Genomic DNA, 23259 nt, shown 5'->3' on the forward strand with positions numbered 1-23259 from the left:
GAGAACCAGAATGCTGTAGCTTGGTGTCACAGCTGTAATCAGAGAGAGTGGGCATATTAATTTATTGGCAGCCTCATCCTTTGACATTTTCCCCCCCCCCATGCTGTGAAGTGATCTGATGTCTGTTTTCTAACCTACCTTCAGTTGACCAAACACCCCCCCACCTGCCCAGCCCCAGCCTCTCCACCCTCTGACCTAATATCCAATCTGTTCACCTGGACACTACAGAACTAGAGGAGCTGATAGATTCAATTGGGGGCGGCTGTGGCGCAGGAGGTCGAGCCGGCGTCTAATGATCGCAAGGTTGGCAGATCGGCGGTTCGAGCCCTGGCTGGTCACATGTCGAAGTGTCCTTGGGCAAGACACTGAACCCCAAATTGCTCCCAGTGAGCGGGCCGGCGCCTCGCATGGTAGCTTGCCGCCATTGGTGTGTGAATGTGTGTGTGAATGGGAGAATGAGAGGCCGTTGTAAAGTGGCCGTTGTAAAGTGTAAAGAATAAGGCGCTATATAAGTGCAGTCCATTTACCATGTATTATGGAGGACTCTGGCATTGGCGTATGTCATCCTGTAAGTAACCACCAGTTGTCTCCCTGTCTGACCCTAAACCTGTCTGACCCTAACCCTGTCTGACCCTGACCCTGACCCTGTCTGACCCTAACCCTGTCTGACCCTAACCCTGTCTGACCCTGTCTGACCCTGTCTGACCCTGACCCTGTCTGACCCTGTCTGACCCTGACCCTGTCTGACCCTGTCTGACCCTGACCCTGTCTGACCCTGACCCTGTCTGACCCTGTCTGACCCTGTCTGACCCTGACCCTGACCCTGTCTGACCCTGACCCTGTCTGACCCTGACCCTGTCTGACCCTGTCTGACCCTGTCTAACCCTGTCTAACCCTGTCTAACCCTGTCTAACCCTGTCTAACCCTGTCTAACCCTGTCTGACCCTGTCTGACCCTGTCTGACCCTGTCTGACCCTGTCTGACCCTAACCCTGTCTGACCCTAACCCTGTCTGACCCTAACCCTGTCTGACCCTGTCTGACCCTGACCCTGTCTGACCCTGACCCTGTCTGACCCTAACCCTGTCTGACCCTGTCTGACCCTGACCCTGTCTGACCCTGTCTAACCCGAACCCTGTCTGACCCTAACCCTGTCTGACCCTAACCCTGTCTGACCCTAACCCTGTCTGACCCTGACCCTGTCTGACCTCAACCCTGTCTGACCCTGTCTGACCCTGTCTGACCCTGACCCTGTCTGACCCTGTCTAACCCGAACCCTGTCTGACCCGAACCCTGTCTGACCCTAACCCTGTCTGACCCTAACCCTGTCTGACCCTGACCCTGTCTGACCTCAACCCTGTCTGACCCTAACCCTGTCTGACCCTAACCCTGTCTGACCCTAACCCTGTCTGACCCTGTCTGACCCTGTCTGACCCTGTCTGACCCTGTCTGACCCTAACCCTGTCTGACCCTGACAGTCCTGAGGGGGGCTACCTGGCGGCGGGCTCAGCAGACGGGGCCGTCTACATCTGGAACGTGAACACTGGGAACCTGGTGACGCGCCTGCCTGACATGCACAGGTACTGTACTGACCCTTATATTCATAATAAAAAAAATAAAAAGAAGATTCTTTCTTTCTTTCTTTCTTCTTCTATCACGACGACTGCCAATAATAATAATAATAATAATAATAATAATAACTTTATTTGTATAGCGCTTTTCCTGCAAACGATGCAGCTCAAAGTGTTTTAATCATTGTATAATCTTAATTTAATTATTTTGTAACTTAAATGCAATATTAAAAGGATGGGTTTTTATAATCTTAATTTAATTATTTAGTCATTTAAAGGCAATATTAAAAAGATGGGTTTTTGGCCCCGGGCCTGAGCTAGATCACTCTTCCTGCCAGAACTGGGGAACTGATGATTCACCTGCTTAGTCAAATGTATTGATTGTAAGTCGCTTAGGGAATAAGGCGTCTGCTAAATGGCAAAAACGTAAAAATGTAGTCCCTGTACTGTCTCTTTACAACCTGTGCATCTCAACAGTGTGTGCAGTGGAACTCATGCACTTGGCCTTAACTTGCTAAAGTGCAAAATGTTGATGTCTTTTCCTCTTTTTCAACTCAACAAAAAAAGTCATTCTGGACGTCTCTTTTTCTGTTGACTGTTAACACTTAATCAGCCGTGAGTAAAGTAAATGTTTATATCTTTCCACTCGATCATGACTTTCATGACTTTTCCTAGATGTGCGTTCTACCACCCAATATCCTTACATTTTCTAAATCACATCAGGATAAGCTAGTATAAAGCTATTTTGCCGTTTTTCTGTGTAGGAGGCAGGCTAATTTACAAGCGGCCAACTAGTGGTCGTTGTGTGTAAATAGCAGCTTGGCATTGTAAAAGCCGAGGCGGCTCTTTTAGTAGGTAAAAAGGCACGGCTGTTGCTGAGTCTTGTACAGTGAGATGTCTGTTGCCTATCTATCTTGTAAAGCCCACCTCCCCTCCCCCCACCTCCCCTCCCAGGACCTCAGCTCTCAGAGGGAGTTGCTCTGGGCAGCAGCCAGCTAAGCATCAATTACGTTTATTACACTTCCTCACAGTCAGTTTGTAGAGGCTGTTAGGGGCCGTGTGGAGGATGTTACAGGCCCATTAGCTTATGTTTATGTTAGAAAGGAAACTCTACTTTTCTTTTGGCTGTGCTGCAAGTGAATCCCTGTCATTTGATACGAAGCAGCAGAACATTTTGTGCTATTATTAAGTTCTCTGTCTCTTGTTTGTGCTAGTTCTGTTTGGAGTCCTTTGGCTCTATCCATCTGTTTTCTGTACATCTTGAAACACTTCAAGAGCTAGTCAAATCTGCTCTGTCATATGGGGGCCAGGGTTCCTGCGCTGGTCTTCAAAAGCCTTAAGTCTAAAATCCAGCAATCCGATTTATAAGGCCTAAAAAGGTCCCAAGTTTCAGTTATTAGGTCTAAAAAATTAGGTGCTACGTCTAAAATGTTTTAGATTAGCTTGTCCTGCAAGGAAATCAGTCCGACCACATCTATTTACGTGGAAATGAATCAAGCTGGAACCAAAAAAATGCCAATTCGCTTCCCCCCGGGAGAAATTATTGGCGAACGAAGCTATGGCAGGATGACAAAAAGCTATCATATGGTGTCACGAATAGGTCTAAGATTCTATCCAAAGAGGTAAAAAAAAAACTTGTTGAAACTTGTAGGAACCCTGGGGGGGGGGGGGTGAATGTCCATTGAAGTGAATGAGAGGTAGTGACCGTCCCTCTCTCCTCTGCAGCGCCTCCATTAACGCGGTGTCCTGGTCAGCCTCCGGGGAGTATGTGGTCAGCGTGGACAAGAGCCGGCGGGCGGTGCTCTGGAGCGACATGTGATCAAACCTGGACGGCTCAGGTGGCAGATTACTATTGGAGGTCATGTCGTCATGGTAGCGCGCCCCCCCCCCCCCACCCCCGTCTCAGGGAAATAAAGAATAATAAAAACCTTATTATCCAAAAGAGTGGGAACGTTCAGCACGAGCGAGAGAACACATGTGATGTTCCTCTCCCTCTCCCTCTCCTCTCCCTCTCCTCTCCCTCTCTCTCTCCCTCTCCTCTCCCTCTCCTGTCCCTCTCCTGTCCCTCTCCTCTCCTCTCTCTCTCTCTCCTCTCCCTCTCCCTCTCCCTCTCCCTCTCCTACCAATCAGACAAAACAGAAAGGCACGTGGCTTCAAGCCCAAGGTCAGACACACTCCATTGAAAGTATCCTCTTTTGTGTACTTTTGCTAAGGGAACAAGTATTTGCAACGATTAATTTTTATATCTACTTTGCTGGGAACCATGGATGGACAGAGAGTTGATGGAAATGCCACAATTATTCTTCCATCGATCAAAGCATCATCAAAATGTTTTCATTTAATGGTTCAAAAATAATTCTGTGTCTAACCATTCATATAAGGGAAATGGAAGCATGGATTATGCTTGAAGGGAAGTTTACAGGACAATAAAAGGATAGGTTTGGATGTTTTGAGCCAGATTTAATTAGCATTATTGTAGAAGGGTACAGACACTTTGTTTTTTTAATTGCTTGGTTTTAAGAAACGTATCAGCAGTGATGCCCTCATCAGAGTACAACGGAAGACATGCAGGCAGTTAAACATATATGTATTTTGATTTCTTTTAGTTTGCCTTTGTTAATTTTTCATTTCCATTCTAGCCTGATGTGGCTGGTATTGCACGGCTGCTGTTTTAATGATGACATAACAAACATTTTTTAGATTTTAAAGGGAACATGTTGTCTGTTGTTGCTTGTTCATTTTGGGGAAGGGACAAGGTTATGCCATACTCTCGTTGATGAGGACAAACTCGCTCTCTCTGTGCCATGCTCTCTGTGTGCCATGCTGTTTTTGATTTAAAAGGCTTTGCTGTATTTGACGTTTCTCCTCTGAGCTTTGAATAGATTGAGATCAGGAATTTCATGTATGTTATGTAAAAACATATTTTTCTTAAGAGAAACAAACCAAATGAATGAGTGCCACCGTGATGTTTTTTGTTGACAACAAATTTGTTGTCTTATTTTTAGCTCTGTGCTTTTTCAGATTGGGTTCACCATTTAGAAAATACATGTTTTGAAACATACTCCCCATATTTCAGGGCTCCAAAAGTATTGGGAATTATTTTTATATCTGAATGAAGTAGTCATGTTTAGTGTTTGGGCGACAATCCTTCACATGCAATAACTGCCTGAAGTCTGCAACCCATTGACCCCACCAGACACTGCAGTACTGCCAGGCCTGTACTGTAACCATGGTGATGCTCTGCCAGGCCTGTACGGCAGCCATCTTTAGTTGTTTGTTTGTTTTGAGGTATTTTTGCCTAAAAAAATAATATCATCAGCAAATGAAATGCATGTTTAATTGGATTCAAATCTGAAGGTTGACTTGGCCAGTCAACAATATTCCGCTTTTTTGGCCCTGAAAAACCCACTGTTATGGCAGCATGATGCTGGTCGCTGTCTTACTGTATCATGAAGCTACTTCCAATGACTTTGGCAGCATGTGCTTGTACTACAGCAGACAAGGTGTTTTTGTCAACTTTAGAATACATTCTGCTGCTGTCAGCAGTAACTTCACCAACTAAGTTAGCCCGTTAATAAGTTAGCCAGCTCTTGTGGCAGCTATACATGCCCAAACCATAGCACCCCCTCCACCATGCTTCACAGATGAGATAGTAGATAGATAGTATGATATGAATCTGGGGCAGATGGTTTTTTTTTTCTCCCAGAAAATTATCACTCACTGGTGCATGATAATATTTGTACTATCTGTCTACAACATAGTTTTCCAGACATCTACAGGCTTGTTTGGTATTTTTGGGAGGAGAACTATAACTAGTGGTTTGCACCTTGCAGTGAAGCTCTGTAGTTTGGCTGGTGCCGTGTTCTGCAGATGGTCGTCTCTGACTCACGCCTCCTGGAGATGCTGCTGGTCTGTGGGACGTCTGTGGGTCGTTTGGTTGTTTTTCTTCATTGTTGTTCATTCTCTGGTCATACGTGCAGAAGTCTTCCACGATTGCGGAGCTCACCAGTGCTTTCTGTTTTTAATGATTTTACAAACTGTTGATTTTGTAAGTGTAAGGTTTTGAGTATGTTTCTGATTTATTTTTTTATCTGCCTCATTACAGCTTCCTTGACTTTCATTGACGTCTCTTTGGTCCTCATGTTAACAGACACCACCAGATAGGTTAGAATCAATGATAGACATTAACAGTTGTCTTACGCCTGCACACATGATGTGACGGAACACCTGTCAAGCCAATTTTCCAATACCTTTGGTGCTCTGAAATAGGGGGACTGTGTACACACAGGGTTTTACTTTCTAAATGGAAAAAATAAATCCAAAAAAAGAAAATATCATTTAAAGCTGAGAATCTCTCCTGTAGCCTCCTAGTAATTGTTTGATTTCAAATCCAAACTGTTGGAGTATAGAGCTCAAAGAAATCAAAATGCTTAATCTACAGTAAATACCCCATGATGTCCCCCCAAAATGTTGGGGAAATGTTTACTGATTTAATTAAAAATTAAAAACTGAATTGGCTTGAGTCAATAAGTATTCAACCCCTTTGCTGTGACACTTAGCAATTTGCTCAAATGCAAATGCTCAACATTTAACAAGTCACTCAATAACTTTACTTGAGTCCACCTGAGTGTAAGGATAATAATTACTGTGATTTCTTTATTAATGTCTTTGTTTTTATAGGGTCTCTGATTTGCATAGGAATCAATTACACACTGTATATATTAGGATGTCACTACCAACTCAGCAACTTTCATAATGTTCTCTTGATCCTGACAAACTCTCCAGTCCCTGCCAGTGACAAACAGACCCATAACATGATGCTGCTACCACTATTCATCACACAAGAGATGGTGCAGAAACTGCTTTGCACGTGCTGGATTTGCACTAAACTTTATAGTAAAACCAAATGAACACGTTTTAAGACACTGACACTGACACTGTATCGCATATTCTTCTTGGCCACTCTATTGTATATTGGCTGGGATGTTGTTGTTGTCCCATCCACTGTGCTCTTTCCTCTCAGCCAGTCAACTCTTGGTAGCATTCCTGAGCAGTTTTGTTCCTCTCCATCTGCTCATTTTGGAATGACAACCTGATCCACACGGTGTGTAACTGATTGCTGCCTGTACAAATCAGAGACCCTATAAAAAACAAAGATCATTCAGAAATCAAATGAACTATTGTCCTTGCACTCAGATGGACTCAATTCAACTTAATGAGAGAGTTGTTGAAGACTATTTCTTGCATTTTGGGCTCATTTTAGGAGTGGCATACCAAAGGGGGTGGAATACTTATTATTTTCACTTAAGATTAGTATAAGTCAGGTTTTACCACAACAAAAAGTGGAAAGTCCAGGTCAATACACACTAAAGGTCCTGTACATATAGTGTATATACAGTTATGCACTACTGTCCATAGTTCACTGTACATTCCATATTTGTGACACAGTCTGATCATTTGGTCCGCATGTCGGCAACCAATCAAAATGTTCGGATTTTTCATTTGAAACACGGAACTACGTTTCAACGTTGTTGAGAATCACAACACAAACTCGCTAGTCAAGCCGAAACACTGCAACAACGCTACGGATTGGGTGAGTAATCCCCACTGCTACCTAGTTAACTAGAACACTACTTTACATTGTTAGCAGGCTCACAAAACAAGCTGTGTTAGTTGACTAGCGATGTGTCATTGATTTTCAACAACGCGGAAATATATTCAAATTTTTCTAAAGAAAAGTCAGATCATTATATCAGATCCCGACATGAGGACCAAAGCATTAGAACGTGTCACATTTAACATTGATGAGAGATTGTAACTAACAGGTAACATGTGTCGTGGATTTGTTAGGTGACGACTTCAAGAGATTGTGTGTGTTCCTGTCAGGTGAGTGTAGTGAATCACGGAGGTTAAAGTTCACCAGTAGAAACACATATTATGCAAATGTTTTCTTAAAAATGGCATGCTTAGTAAGGTCAAGATGACCCTCATCAAGCATGTTTGTTTTCAAGAAAACATTTGCATTTCTTTCATATCAGATATGCATATTCCTGACTAATGTAGGACCCCCTCGAAAACGAGATGGTTCATCTCAAGGGGTTTATCCTAATAAAAGAAATGTACAACATAATGTCACTGGCGCTGCTATTGATGTTTGAGAATAAAACGGTTTCATGGTGTTTAACGTCGTCATACTAAAGTACTAGAAGGGGAATACGCATTCATTTAAATAGCTTATTATTGCAAAGAAAACTATTTAATGTTAACCATTGATATATGCTCTTTATCTGTTTAAGCATTCGTTCATTATTGGAGAACAAAGTTTGTGAACAAAAATTTAATATTCAACATTAACACAGTGCTGTGTTATTCAGTTGCCATTGGTATCATACAATATTACAATACCAAAGCTCTAGAAAATGTCTGTGCGCCCTAAATGTATATATTCTATGATTGTATGACTTGTTGATTACCAGGCTGGCAATTACATTGTGTTCTTACTTACTGCAGCGTATCAGTGTTCTTCTTTGTGCATCTATCTGAAGTGTCTGTGTGTTAACATCTATCTGAAGTGTCTGTGTGTTAACACTGGGGTAGCAGGAGGCACTGAGACATGACAGAGCGCAGCAGCATCCATGACGTCAATGCCAAAGACATAAATAATAGCCGGCCTCTGGCGGCAGAGCAGCTGAGGGTCTTTCTCCTCTTTTAATGCATTTCACATCTGATTAGCTGGCCAGGCAAGAGAGACCCTCCTGTCTCACGGTGGAGATTATCTCTCTACTCCCCAATACACCACACACACACATGCTCTCACGGATTGAGTGCGCAATAGCAAGAGGGGTGGGCGAGAGAGAGAGGGTGGGAGAGAGAGAGAGGGTGGGAGAGAGAGAGAGAGGGTGGGAGAGAGAGAGAGAGGGTGGGAGAGAGAGAGGGTGGGAGAGAGAGAGAGGGTGGGAGGGAGAGGGAGAGAGAGAGAGGGAGGGAGGGTGGGAGAGAGAGAGAGGGTGGGAGAGAGAGAGAGGGTGGGAGGGAGAGGGAGGGAGGGTGGGAGAGAGAGAGAGAGAGAGAGAGAGAGAGAGAGAGAGAGACATCACAGGGAGGGAACAAGGGAGAGAGATGTGGTGAGGAGCTGTGTGTCAGTGTCTGTGTGTGTGGATCGCCAGAGGGAAGTCTCATACTGAGAATATTCTCTTGGATTTTTCATTCCTCCACTCTGGATTTTCTGTGTACCCCTCTAACAGCTCTCACAAGGGAAGCCCGAGAGCAGCCAGCCAGACAGGAGGGAACAGTGTATGGATCACCCGCTTCTTATTATTCTGGGGTTTTGTAAAGCATCGTTGGAGATGCCCTTTTAAGTCCGGTCAGCTGGAGAGAGAGAGAGGTTTGATAGAAAGGGATCCCCCCTTTTAAATCCACTCACCCAGTCTCTCCACAGCCAGAGCATTTGCATCAGTAAATACTTCTCCTCTCACCCCCCCCTCCTCCTTCTCACTCTCTCTCTCTCGCCTCTCAACACAACAAGAATTCTTCCTGCCTGTGTACTGTGAGTGAAAAGGGGGACTCTACCACACAACGATCCTTGCGATGGGGGATAAAGGCACAAGGTAAGCGGACATTTTCATCAGGTAATTATAATTAGAGGATGGCTGAATAGGGCTTGTGACCAAACAACTGACTGCACTGCTGTGTTATTCCTCCCACACCATGGCTGCTCGTCTCTGAGCCACTTGCTCTGTGTGTGCTCGAGGTGTGACATTGGCCACAGGATACTACCCCATGCTGTGTTCCTTTGTTATTTCAGGATTTGTGAGTGTGGGTGTGAGACTGCGTGTGCGTGGGTGTCCATGTGTGTGTGCATGCATGCATGCGTGTGTGTATGTGCACTGTGCACTGGTGTATGTGCACCCGTGTGTGTGCACCCCCGTGTGTGTGTGTGTGTGTGTGTGTGTGTGTGTGTGTGTGTGCATGTGTGTGTGTATGAGCGTGCATTTGCACAAATGTGCATTTGCGTATTTTGATGAATTTGTTTGATGCGTGTTCGGTCTTTGTGCATCGTTTCTTCAGATATGAGGTGCTAAAGGTTGTCATGTTGTCATGTTGTCATGTTGTCAGGTTGTCATGTTGTCTTGCCTTTTAGTCATCAGGGCAGTCAGACTCTCTGCCAAGGCAGTCAGACTCAGTAGCCCAGTACCAGTATCAATATCAGTATCAATATCAGTATCAATATCAGTACCAATGAATGAATGAATGAATGAATGAATGAATGGTCTTTATTGTCATTATTACAGTACAGGTACCAAACAACGAAATTTAGGAGGGGGGGCTCCCCTGGTGCTTGGAAAAAAGACTACCAGTATCAATGTCAGTAGCCTAGCATCAGTAGCCTAGCATCAGTAGCCTAGCATCAGTAGCCTAGCATCAGTAGCCTAGCATCAGTAGACTAGCATCAGTAGCCTAGCTTCAGTAGACTAGCACCAGTAGACTAGCACCAGTAGACCAGCACCAGTAGCCTAGCATCAGTAGCCTAGCTTCAGTAGACTAGCATCAGTAGCCTAGCATCAGTAGCCTAGCACCAGTAGCCTAGCACCAGTAGCCTAGCATCAGTAGACTAGCATCAGTAGCCTAGCATCAGTAGCCTAGCACCAGTAGCCTAGCATCAGTAGCCTAGCACCAGTAGCCTAGCATCAGTAGCCTAGCTTCAGTAGACTAGCATCAGTAGACCAGCACCAGTAGCCTAGCATCAGTAGCCTAGCATCAGTAGCCTAGCATCAGTAGACTAGCATCAGTAGCCTAGCATCAGTAGACTAGCATCAGTAGACTAGCACCAGTAGCCTAGCATCAGTAGCCTAGCATCAGTAGCCTAGCATCAGTAGCCTAGCATCAGTAGACTAGCACCAGTAGACTAGCATCAGTAGACTAGCATCAGTAGACTAGCACCAGTAGACCAGCACCAGTAGCCTAGCATCAGTAGCCTAGCATCAGTAGACTAGCACCAGTAGCCTAGCATCAGTAGACTAGCATCAGTAGACTAGCATCAGTAGACTAGCATCAGTAGACTAGCATCAGTAGCCCGTAGCCCAGCACCAGAGCACTCTGTGGGAGAAAGGTGCTATAGTGGCAGGGCTGTTTTGTGGTGCTGTCGGGGACGGGGTTAAACTAAACTGCTACTAAAGTACATTATCAAAGACAGCTTAAGTCTATAAATCAGCACCACAACACCAGAGCAATGTGATTTATTACATTATAGCATCTGCATCCTGTATTTTATGACATCATACCTTGGCCAAGGTACGTGACTATGAGCCAAGAGCTGTCGTCTGAACATCTGATGTTGGTGTTCAACTGTCTCCCAGTGGCACTCTAGCAGGTCTCTCTCTCTTTGTGGGGCGGCTGTGTCTCAGGAGGTAGAGCCGCCGTCTATTGATCGCAAAGGTTGGCAGATCGGCGGTTCGAGCCCCGGCTGGCCACATGTCACTGTCACGCAAGACACTGAACCCCAAATTGCTCCCAGTGAGCAGGCCGGCCGGCGCCTTGCATGGTAGCTTGCCGCCATTGGTGTGTGAATGTGTGTGTGAATGGGAGAATGAGAGGCCGTTGTAAGGCGCTTTGGATAAAGGCGCTATATAAGTGCAGTCCATTTACCATTTACCAGTCTCTAATCTGAGTCTGAGTCCAGTACAGTTGAGAGGAGGGGAGGGGGGGGGGGGGGGGGGGGGTTCCATAGCCTATCGGCAGGCTCGACAAGCCTCCACCCGAGCCCTACCATAATAACTTCACCTCAAATGTGAGTTCATGCCCAAGGCAGAGGCTGCTGCATGTATCTGGAGGGTCAAACATCATGTCTGATGTCTTGATGTTGGGTCACATGGGAGCCGGTCGGAAACCTCTGCCCATACAGACAGTCTCTGGGTTGCAGTGTTACCAAGCCAAACTGTAGGAGCCATGAATATTATTTATGGGGGTATTTAGTATAAAAGGCTAATGGGTTTATTGTGACTTTATTTTGATTGTTGGTTTATTGTTTTGATCACGGTATTTCAGACCTTTCCGGAAGTCACATGCTTATGGGTGGTGATAGTCTGAGGTTAATTGAAGCACCTGTTCACCTGCATGGCGGGAGGAGAGAGAGAGGTGAGACAGGGTCGCTGTATTTTTGTTGACTGCATATTCTTTACGCATTGTTTGTTATTTTCTTATTTTGATTGCTAATGGATTATTTTGTACATCTCCCAGTTTGATTGTTCTATTCAATAAATGCTCAGAAACATACTTTTCATCTCAGCAAATAGTTTTGGCGCGTCATACAACTACCAACCCAGACCCTGCTCGAGTCTCTCAGCGACTTTGTATTTTTGGCTCTATCTTTCTAGTCGCTACACAAACCATTATCTTTGTCTTGCTGTCACACAGCTCCACGTTTGTATTTCATAAACCCAGAAATGTGAATTTGAATTTTTGTATACTTAGCACTGCCATTTATCTGTTTCCAGAGTGTATTATTTACTGCCTTTTAAAACAGTTTATATTTAGGCCTACTACACTGAAAAATAGATTCACACTTTTTAAATCAGTAGAGTTCATTATCACAAACAGCACTCTTGATGTTCCAGACTCATGGTGTTAATACCGTGTTGGAGGGGTTCAGTTCCTGCCTCCTCCCTCTGTTTCTACTTAAGTCAGTCCCAGGAACTCTCTGAGTCGGATGTCCTCAGATCACTTTCTCATCTCGAAATTGGTCCTAATCTGCATGATGACATCTTGACAGGTTTTGCTATGAAGAAACAAAACAGAAGGAATCTGGGGGGGAAAAAAACCTCACTATCCATTAGCGCCATTCCAATTCTGACATGCTAGCAGCCAACACCGAAGGCCATGTTATTCTAAATGCATTTTTAATTTAATCATAACCGTCAATTAGAATACAGGGTTAGGGGGGGGGCTCTCCCTTGAGCTCCAGGTCCCAGAGGAAAGGGCTGTGATTGGCTGTAATAAGCTCTGCTCACAGCATGCTGACGACATCTCTGAAGCTCCTCATTTCATACAACAACATCATCAACAGATTATTGCTCATTCCAAAATCACTATTCATCATGAAATCACCTCATTCAATAGTACTCACCGACACAACGGTGCAGTAATATCACTCAGGAGAGAAATACATCAACACACCACACTGCAATCTGTTATATTTTCATGTGAAAATTGCATATGGCCGTGTGTGTGTGTGTGTGTAAGTAAGTAAGTAAGTAATTATTATTTATATAGCACATTTTACAACAATAAAAACAGCCGCCCAAAGTGCTTAACAGAAAACACTAGTAAAAGAGAAACAACAGATAAAAATACACTGCGTGTGTGTGCGTGTGTGTGTGCGTGGGTGCGTGTGCGTGTGTGTGCGAACATCTATCATATCTGTCAATCATGCACCAGACGATATCAGTCAATCATGCACCAGACGATATCAGTCATAAACTAAACACAAAAGATACTGCACACAGCAGCCGTTTCACAGATTGTGTGTTGTACTGTATATTCACAATGTTCAATACATGAAAAAACACCACACATTTACACTATCCAAAGTGACAAACTAAACCAAAGGATATGATCATTTAACCATTTAACCCAAACTGGGGTCATTTAACTTGTCAAGCGCCAACAAACACCTGGTGTAGCAGAGTGACAGCGGCCTCCTACCCCAGATCTCCCGATCACATCCGATAAGCAACGTGCGTCCTAAAAGAGAGCCTGTGGACCATCAGTATACAGCGCCCTGCATAAGTAACGGGACAGTGAAGCATAGTTTCTTCCTTTGTCTCTACACTCCAAAGGTTTGGGTTAGAAATGACAACAGTGAGGTTAAAGTAGAGATCATCAGCTTTTATTTGATGGTATTTGTGTACATATACTTTGCATAATAGACCCCCCCTCTCAGGGTACCCAACATTAATGGGACAACATCGGCTTAAAAGGTATTTCTGGTTAGTCAGGTGTGTTCCGTCACATCATTTGTACAGGCATAAGAGAGCTGTCAATGTCACGTTCTGGTCTCCCATTCCACGTTCAAAGTCACTTAAAATCACCTTTCTTTCCCGTTCTGATGCTTGGTTTGAACTTCAGCAGATCGTCTTGACCATGTCTACATGCCTAAATGCATTGAGTTGCTGCCACGTGATTGGCTGATAAGATATTTGTGTTAACGTGCAGTTGAAAAGGTGTACCTAATAAAGTGTCTGGTGAGTGTATAGCTGCCACTAGAACTGACTGACTCGTCGTAATTTTTTATGTGACTACTGTTGGCAGCAGCAGCATGTATTCTATAGAAGCGTACAGAAACATATTGTGTGCTCAACCACAAGCAAACGCCTCTAAATTCATTTGTTGGCACTTCATCATACAGTAAGACATAAAAACATACTGCCATAGAATCTAAGTCGTTTGTCAGGGCCAAAACGTGGAACGTTCTTGACGGGCCAAGTCAATCTGCAGATCTAAATTCAATTGAACAGTGAGCATTTCATTTCCTGATAAGATTTTAAATGGTAAATGGACTGCACTTATATAGCGCCTTTATCCAAAGCGCTTTACAATGGCCTCTCATTCACCCATTCACCCACACATTCACACACCAATGCCGGCAGGCTACCATGCAAGGCGCCGGGCTGCTCACTGGGAGCAATTTGGGGTTCAGTGTCTACCCAGGAAAATCTGGTACATTTGATACATCTGTCCCATTACTTTTGGGTAAGTATAATAGTAGTATAATTTCTGAATGGTGAAACTAATATGTACACAAATACCATCAAATAAAAGCTGAGAATTAATCTGTGCTTTAACCTCACAGTTAATTGTTTGATTTCAAATCAAACTTTTGGAGTGAAGAGCCAAAAGAAGAAACAAAAAAAATCCTTCACTTTCCCCATTACTTACGCAGGGCGCTGTATATGAAATCCACAAAGCAGTTTCACTACTTCACTCCCACTCAGACGACAGGGATGTGTTGGACCCTCATAGTCTCTCCATGTTGAGATGACAGTTTGGGGCGTGTGTGCTAGAATCACACATTCAACTGGATGCAGATCTGGAACGAGACAGGCGCGTGAGACTGCCATATACCATATATAAACATGGAGGTATGATATATGGATATATTCTCTCAGAATTTAATTCAAAGTACTCCTAATTGTATACAAAACACCCAAAATGGTCTTGGACCAGAATACATATCAGATCTTCTCCCACCCCATATTCCAGCAAGGCCCCTAAGGTCAGCTGAGGCTAATCAGCTAATCATTCCAAGAGTGAAAACAAAACACGGTGCAGCAGCTTTCAGTCACGCTGCCGCATGCTCCTGGAACAAACTCCCTGAAGAAATCAAACAGGCCCAAACCCTAAAAATATTTAAATCTAAGCTAAAAAGCTTCATGTTTTGCAACAGTTATAATTTAAGACTAACACTTCCATCCATGTCTTTTTATGAATTTCTATTATCTTATTCATTATCTTATTAAATGTTTATATATAAAATATATCGATTCTTGTCATTTTTATTTTTATTTTTTAATTTGCGTACTATCCTCCTCTTGATGTATTTTTTAATTCTGTGTTCTGTACACGCAAAATAGCTGCTAGTAGACTAGCTCTAAAAAGGAACATCGCTACGAACCGCTAACCGCATGCTTAGCACATAACATGCTGATAGAACATCAACATGCTAAAAACACATAACTACACATAATTAGATGATCACGTAGTGTTTTCTTTTGAACACGTCCTAAAACGTATGTTGGTTTACAAGCCATGTATCACTTACCGTATCGTAGCCTATGGCAGACGAGACAGTGAATCCAATTCACAAATTCTGAGTATTTAGTGATCCTAAAACTGTTGTTTGTTATATTGAGTGGGCTCTTCCACACTTTTTCAACACACGCTTTTTGCGCATTTGCGCAACTTGAGAATTGCCAACATGCAGCCGTTTTCACCAGACCGTGTCACATCTAACTTGTTAAGTGCCAACGAACATCTGGTGAAGCAAAGTGACAGCAGCCTCCTACCACCTGATCTCCCAATCACATCCAATATAAGCTTAGATTAGATTAGATTCATTGTCCCCAGGGGGAAGTTCATTTTCACACCACTGTTCAGTATTCATATATACATACAACACCGTATAACACAGACAACAACAGACAGCACTACACATGACAGATACAAGTCTCATAGTCTCTCAAAGCTGAGCTGACGGTTTGTGGCAGCCATACCAGGTTATAGATTTGGAACACTTGTGTATTACTTATTTATTGTGTGCCTCTGTGTGTGTGTGTGTGTGTGTGTGTACCTCTGTGTGTGTGTGTGTGTGTGTGTGTGTGTGTGTGTGTGTGTGTGTGTGTGTGTGTGTGGGGGGGGGGGGTTAAATGGCTCAACCGCTCCTTGTTAAGAGCTTTGAATTAATTTATTGATTCTGGCTGAAAGCTTCTGACATAACAGCTAGGGAGATCCATACCAGCAGGATCATCTCCAATAACTGGACTTATTCCCTTATGCCTCATCGCATGTCTCATCTCATGTCTCAGTCTCTGGTTGGATCAGACTGGAGGGACTCTTCCCAAAAATAGAAGAAAAAAAAAATCAAACCAAACATTTTGGTTTTTACTTACCAAAAGAGCCACCCCGTCTTTACAATGCTCAAGCTACTATTTACACACAACGACCACTAGTTGGCCGCTTGTAAATTAGCCTGCTTCCTACACAGAAAAACGAAAAAATAGCTTATATACAAAAAAATATATATATAAAAATAGCTTAAATAGCTCATACTAGCTTATCCTGATGTGATTTTGAAAATGTAAGGATACTGGGTGGTAGAACGCACATATCTAGAACAAATAATGAAAGGAGGGTCGTGAAACTTGATCGAGTGCAAAGATATAACATTTTCCTTTACTCACAGTAACATGGCTGTTCTAGTGTTAAAGGGATAGTTTACTTCAAATATCCCAAAATTGTTTTGGTGAATTGACCACAGCCAAGGTAAGGCTGAGAAATCATGTTTCTTTTTAAATGTTTGTGGGGTTACAGTAGAGTAGACTATCCCTTCAAGGCTTTTACCTTGCAAAGCCACAGAATGGATATCCAATTCTAAACTGATAAACATATGATAGCTGTATCATTTGCAGTATTACATCTTTATTGACTCCTTGCATTCATGATGTGGTAATTCAGTTAAGTCGATCGTACCGTGTGTTTTACTCCGACTCACAGGACCGGCTCCACATAGTTATGAGAGCTCGTGTGCTGCTGTCGTCACGGTGTGCTCATGTGTAGTTATTTCTGTGCGTTAGGATCCTCCTCGCCATCATAGTGGCCACTGACATGCACTGGTGGAGAAGTGAAAGCTTGTCTCCATCACCCTCATGAAGGCAGCAACATTTGACGTGGCTTGTGTGTTAAATAGGCAGAGACAGTCATCCTTCCCCTTCATTTCCCCTCTCCTCTCATCCACTTAACCCCCCCCACCCCCCCCCCCCCCCCCCTCTGCATACCCTGACGCCACCCTGTGTCTATTGGGTCTCAGGCTACAGTTGGAGAGAGAGGATGATTGATAGAAAGTAGAAAGCAGATATGAGCTTCATCTGATCCCAGATATGAATCAATTTCTTAAACAAGAAACAGAAAGGGAAGGGGTTCATTCGGTTCTACAGTATGATTGGTTGAACGTTCACATTGACTGTGTTCCTTACCTCAGTATTCCTATGTGATCAATTTCGAATATTGTGTATTGCAGGAGGTTAAAACGAGTTTCAGTTAACTGTCTATTGTGATGCTGTATCGTGACGTTAGAATTATACGGTTCTATCTCCATTTTTGTCAAAATTTAGTTTTTTTTTTACATAATCTGATCCATTAGGTGTTTATTAACGCCTGTGTGATGTTATTTTTAAAATGTTGACATTTTTGAGTTGGTAATTAATAAAATACAAAGGTTCCATCTCAAAAAACATATTGTAATGTAAAAACTTTGACGCTCAATATCTCTGAACTACCTTAAACGGAGATAGAACCTTATATTTCTAAGCTCACGGTATGTTTATGACCTATTTAAATCAAGCTGGATATGGGTCAGAATGTCTAAAATCAGGTTGAAAGATATTGTGAGCAAACTAGACTATTTTTGTAGAAATACAGAGATAGAATAGCCTACCTACCTTGTGAATACAAAACCTCCCGTTTGTATTCGTTCCTCTCTGTGTAACTCTGAAAGCCCTGTAACAGCCAATTTGAGATTAATAGGGTTATATAGGCTGTTTCAAGATAAATGGTAAATGGACTGACTTATATAGCGCTTTATTCCAAAATGGCCTCTCATTCACACATTCACACACACATTCACACACCAATGGCAGCAAGCTACCATGCAAGGCGCCGGCCCGCTCACTGGGAGCAATTTGGGGTTCAGTGTCTTGCCCAAGGACACTTCGACATGTGGCCAGCCGGGGCTCGAGCCGCCGATCTGCCAACCTTGAGATCATTAGAAGGCGGCTCTCCCTCCTGAGCCACAGCCGCCCCTGCATGTATTTGTAGTGGTACTGTGTGTATTTGTAGTGGTACTGCAGGTCTGGATAGTCTGGTTCCATCAGGTTGGAGGTCCGCGGGTCAGGAGAAGTATGGAAGCTTGCGTATCGGTGGTGATCTCTGAGCGTGACGTCAGGAGATCGACGTTAGGGAAAGGGACAGTGGAATGGTAGTGGAATGATTTGTACAAATTCCAGCCAGCCGATTAGGAGGGTGCTTGGGGCTAGGATTTGAAGGATGGTGTGGAGAGATTGTTGATGTAGAGCGGAGAGAGAGAGGGATGATTCATAGGAAGATGAGTTCTGAAAACGGTGGTATTGATGACGTCGAGTCCGGGTGTGTATCTGGTGCCGATGTTCTGCATTTCTGTAGGTGGAAACGAGAGAACTCTCAAATTATGAAGTTATTGCAAACAGAAATCTATATTAGACGACGTGAAGGGGAGCGATGTATGATGATCTCGACCAGCGTCTGTTGATGTTGTGTGGACTGCGTTGTGTTGTAGGGGCCTCCAGTACGGACATACTGGTTCCACTGGGTGACTGGGGGACAGATTTAGCCGAGAAGGCCATGTGATAGGAGTAGAAAACCACTCCCCCAAAACCAACTGGCAGGAGAGCCAGGAGAGCCAGATAATCCCATAATTAGACATGTGGCTGGGGGAAAGTGGCTCCAATCACCAAGAGGGTGGCGGTGTAGATGACCAAGGTGTAGAGGGAAAAGGCCTGTGTGAACAGTGCATTGGTGTTTTCGTTGATATATCGTTTGGAAATAGTTTTAGACTTAGTTTGAATAGCCGGGAAGATAGATACGTCAAAAAAATATGCATCAATGGTCAGATAGGGCAATGTCAGTTACAACAACATTTGAAATATATAGGCCTTTGGTGATGATAAGGTCCAGAGTGGGACCTCGATTATGAGTAGGGAGGTTCACATGTTGTTGAAGTTCAAAAACATCTAACAGAACAGAGAGTTCTTTGGCTTTGTTGTCCTCTGAGTTATTTACATGAATATTGAAATCACCAGCAATGATCAGACCATTAAATTCAGTAGTAATGAGGGAGAGAAGCTCTGTAAGTTCATTAAAGAAGATAGTAGAGTATTGGGGTGGTCTGTATAAAAAGAATTCGAGTGGAACATTTAAAAACAACTGAAAGATATTCAAATTATAGAAATTCCCAGAAGGATGTCTGTTTGCAGTTAAAACTGTCTCGGAAAAAAGAGGCGATTCCACCACCTTTTTTATGGGATCTAACGACATCTAAGGTTCTAAAATTGGGGGGTGCTGACTCAATAAGAATTGGTGTCTTGTTATCTTTATCTAACCAAGTCTCAGTTATAAATAAGAAATCTAGTTCATAGGAGCTAATCAAGTTGTTGATTAAGAGAGACTTACTTATTAGCTAAGGATCTGGCATTGAAAAGTGCTAGCTTGAGTGGTTTTGTGTTTGGTCTCTGTGTGGGCTGTGTGTGGCAGGGTACAAAAATTAAATTTGAGGGGTGTATAAAGCATTCTGACTTGCAATTAACTGTTCTGTTACTGATATGAACAGGGATAGCACGAATTGAGAGTCCCAGCTTATATCAGGAATGTCAATGGTATCAACTCTATGGAAGCGGCGACTGTTAGAGCATCAACTGATTATGGGTGTCATCTGGGGGATGGGGATGGGTGTTGTAGATAGCTTCCTGTGGCGTCGGGGTGGGGCGATGGGTGTTGTAGATAGCATCCTGTGGTGTTGGGGTGGGGCGATGGGTATTGTTGATGAGGCTGGCGTCACAGGGAGTGTGGGGACAGGTGTTGTAGAATGGAGAGTTGCCTGAGATGGAGCAGCTCTCGGGGTGAGCTCTACTCCTGTCTTCACCATTTTCTCTAACCTAGCTGAGAAAGGCAGGAACGGCGTGAGTTGGAGGAAGGAGAATTCAGTGGACTCAGTGGATGGGTGTCTCTGGGAGTTTGGGGTAGAGTGGTTTGGGAGGTTGGGGGCAGGGGGGGAGGATGGGGGGAGAGGATTCTCACTGGGGATGCCACCGGGGGTGGGGGTTGCTCCCCCCTCCCTCAACCGTGCACCCTCATAGAAAGTCACCTTATCTTGATAGAACAATACTTTCTCTGCCTTCTCTTCCTACGCCCCCTCTAAACCCACTGTAGGCTGTGGTGAGTCGCAGGACTGTGGGGGGAGTTTATCCACTGTGAGCAATTCAGCTGCCTGTGCTGAGTCTGAAGAATCCTGCGCTGTAGGCCTTTCAGTTGGTTCAAGAGCATCGAGGGAAGGGGGAGCAGAGTTTATGAGGTTGAAGAGTATGTTGTTCATTAAATGGCATTCTCCCGATCTGTTATTTTCTGATCCAACGGACCCACAGGTGGATCCGAAGTGATATAAAGAGCTTACCTCGATCAATTATCTTCATCGATATCACATTTTTTTCACAACTTTGCATGCTATACGATGCCACCATTTTGTTTCCGAGACGGTAAACACGGCCGAAGTCACTTCCAGTTTTCTCCAACTGGAGAATGTGTCATGTCCGGTTTCAACGCCGAATTTCCATACCATTGGTCGGCCAACCCAAAAAAATCCCCCCCCCCCCCAAAAAAAAAACAAAAAAAATCTGATACATGAGAAAGGTCAAATGGCACAGATGGTGCCAAAATATCTCCAAATGGCCTAAACATATCCAAATTTGGTGTCCGCCTAAACATACCTGTACTAAAACAGGTACAAAGTTGCATTTGCTCACATTACTAGCATCGACTTTGGCACAAGTACTAATAAGACCCTGGAGTACTGATTCCTAGATGATTTGGGCTTGGTCATCAGGTTTCCAAGGTGATATTCACTGTAAAAGCTGTTGTTTTTTTAGGCGGAGACTGAATTTGAGATTTTTAATAATGTTCTAGCTCTATTTACTCTGACACAGTAACATATATTTTGATTCTGACACTTCTACAGCCACCCCACAGGTGTTAGCTTTCATTTGATAATTATCATTGATCATTATGAAGGCCCTTGTGATTGTGGAGATATTCTATATTCACTGTGGGCATGTCATTTCGAGCAGAAAACCAGAAAAATTTGGCGGATAAGAAGTGGAGGCCATCTCTTTTGAATAGGTCTCTCTGCCTCCAGAATATGTTCCAGTGGTCAATACATTTCAGCCCTTTAAGTTTGCACGCACCAGAGAGCCATGTGTTAAGGCTTAGGAGCCGGCTGAATTCGAGGTTACTTCTGTCAACAGTGGGTAGCGGTCCACAGATGAATGTCTCAATCTTAAGCTTGTCAAGTCTATTGAAAAGTTCCATGAAGCCCATTTTACGTGAATCGGTTTGTCCCACATGTAATACAAGACACTTTGTGTCTGGATTTTTAGACAGTGTCTCTTCCAAATCTTTTGTTATTTCTGAGACCGTTAGGTTAGGAAGACAGTAGATATGTCATTTTTTACCTCTTACATTTCTGATCGCCGAGTCTCCAATCAACAAAGTATCTTTTGGAGGTGAGGTCTGTTTCATCCGCTGCATATCACACAGAGAAGTAGAAGAAGGAGGGGGTGACCTTGAGCTTGTGCCTGCGGGCCGGGGAGTCGCCGGGGAGTCATGTGATTCCCAGGCCTGGGAAATCTTGCTGTGACTCTGATGTTCTTATCTCGGGTCGAGACGCCTCTGGAGAGTATATTCCAATAAAAAATAGTCAAAACTATAAAAAAAGAAGCAAGAAAAAAAAGCAAGAAAGCAGTGCGAGGAGAGGAGAGGAGAGGAGCGAGGGAGAAACACGTCTAATCTACTCAGAAGCAGGAAGCAGAGGCTGATTTCATGGAACTTTTCAATAGACTTGACAAGCTTAAGATTGAGACATTCATCTGTGGACCCACTGTTGACAGAGGTAGAGGGTGGAGGTGTCGATGACCAAGGTGTAGACTCTAGAGGGTGGAGACTGTTATCACCGAGGTGTAGAGAGTGGAGACTGTTATCACCTAATAATGATAATAATAATAATAATAACTTCAATTTATATAGCGCCTTTCACAAACCCAAGGTCGCTTTACAAGGGAATGGGACAAACAGAACAGAGCCAGAGAGACAAACACACAAAACAAGAAACAGTGAAACAGCTACTACAGGTTGAATGCAATGGTGAACAAGTGGGTTTTAAGGGCATTTTTTAATATGTCCAGGGTTGGAGAGTTGCGGATATCCTTGGGTAGAGAGTTCCAGAGGGTGGGGGCTGCCACACTGAAGGCTCTGTACCCAAAGGTCCGGAGTTTGGCGCTGGGTTGGATGAGGAGACCCGTGTTCGAGGACCTCAGAGTTCTGGATGGGGTGTAGTGGTGGGGGAGATCGGAGAGGTACTGGGGGGCCGTGGAGGGATTTGTAGGTGAGCAGGAGGAGTTTGAATGTGATGCGGTGTTTGACCGGGAGCCAGTTCAGACGGGCGAGGATGGGGGTGATGTGCTGCCAGGTCTTGGTGCGGGTGAGAACCCTGGCAGCGGAGTTATGCACCTACAACACTTATATACGTCATATATACGTCATTACAACATTACAAATGTGGAACCCTTCCCGCATCAGACATGCCCAAAACAAACTACTCAGGCCTAACTCCAGTAAACAAAGAGTCCAAAAGTCGTCCTCAGGGAAGCCGGAATGTGGGTTCAGATGACGTCTTTCTAGGACGTCCAGATGACGTCTTTTGGACTCTTTGTTTACCGGGACTCCTGCCTCCTCTTGCCTCTCTACCCCTGCACTCTCTGCATCTCACGAGCTCACTCTGAACCCTCCATATCCCCTGCACCTCACACACACACCACCCTGCACCTCACACACACACTCCACCCGCCACCTCACACACACACACACACACCACCCTGCACCTCACACACACACACCACCCTGTACCTCACACACACACACACCACCCTCCACCTCACACACACACACCACCCTGCACCTCACACACACACACCACCCTGCACCTCACACACACACACCACCCTGCACCTCACACACACACACACCACCCTGCACCTCACACACACACACCACCCTCCACCTCACACACACACACACACCACCCTGCACCTCACACACACACACACACACACACCACCC

General features: G+C 44.2%; 2 protein-coding genes across 2 annotated transcripts in view; both read left to right on the forward strand.

Annotated features, from left to right (window-relative positions):
* atg16l2 (ATG16 autophagy related 16-like 2) overlaps positions 1-3415 on the forward strand; it is a gene marked incomplete at its 5' end in the record, with an annotated part of 30044 nt that extends 26629 nt beyond the window's left edge. The window contains 2 exons of the mRNA XM_080547342.1: positions 1477-1578; positions 3295-3415. Of these exons, the coding sequence (XP_080403468.1) occupies positions 1477-1578; positions 3295-3388 (196 nt within the window). The 3' untranslated portion in view covers positions 3389-3415. The remainder of the gene's footprint in view (positions 1-1476; positions 1579-3294) is intronic.
* A 1383-nt stretch (positions 3416-4798) lies between these two features.
* Positions 4799-23259, forward strand: part of arrb1 (arrestin, beta 1) — a gene marked incomplete at both ends in the record, with an annotated part of 29632 nt that continues 11171 nt past the window's right edge. The window contains 3 exons of the mRNA XM_080547343.1: positions 4799-4820; positions 7420-7455; positions 9128-9176. Coding sequence (XP_080403469.1) covers positions 4799-4820; positions 7420-7455; positions 9128-9176 — 107 coding nt within the window. The remainder of the gene's footprint in view (positions 4821-7419; positions 7456-9127; positions 9177-23259) is intronic.

Source organism: Nansenia antarctica, assembly GCF_963989245.1.
Source record: "Nansenia antarctica genome assembly, chromosome: 17".
NCBI classification, from domain to species: Eukaryota; Metazoa; Chordata; class Actinopteri; order Argentiniformes; family Microstomatidae; genus Nansenia; species Nansenia antarctica.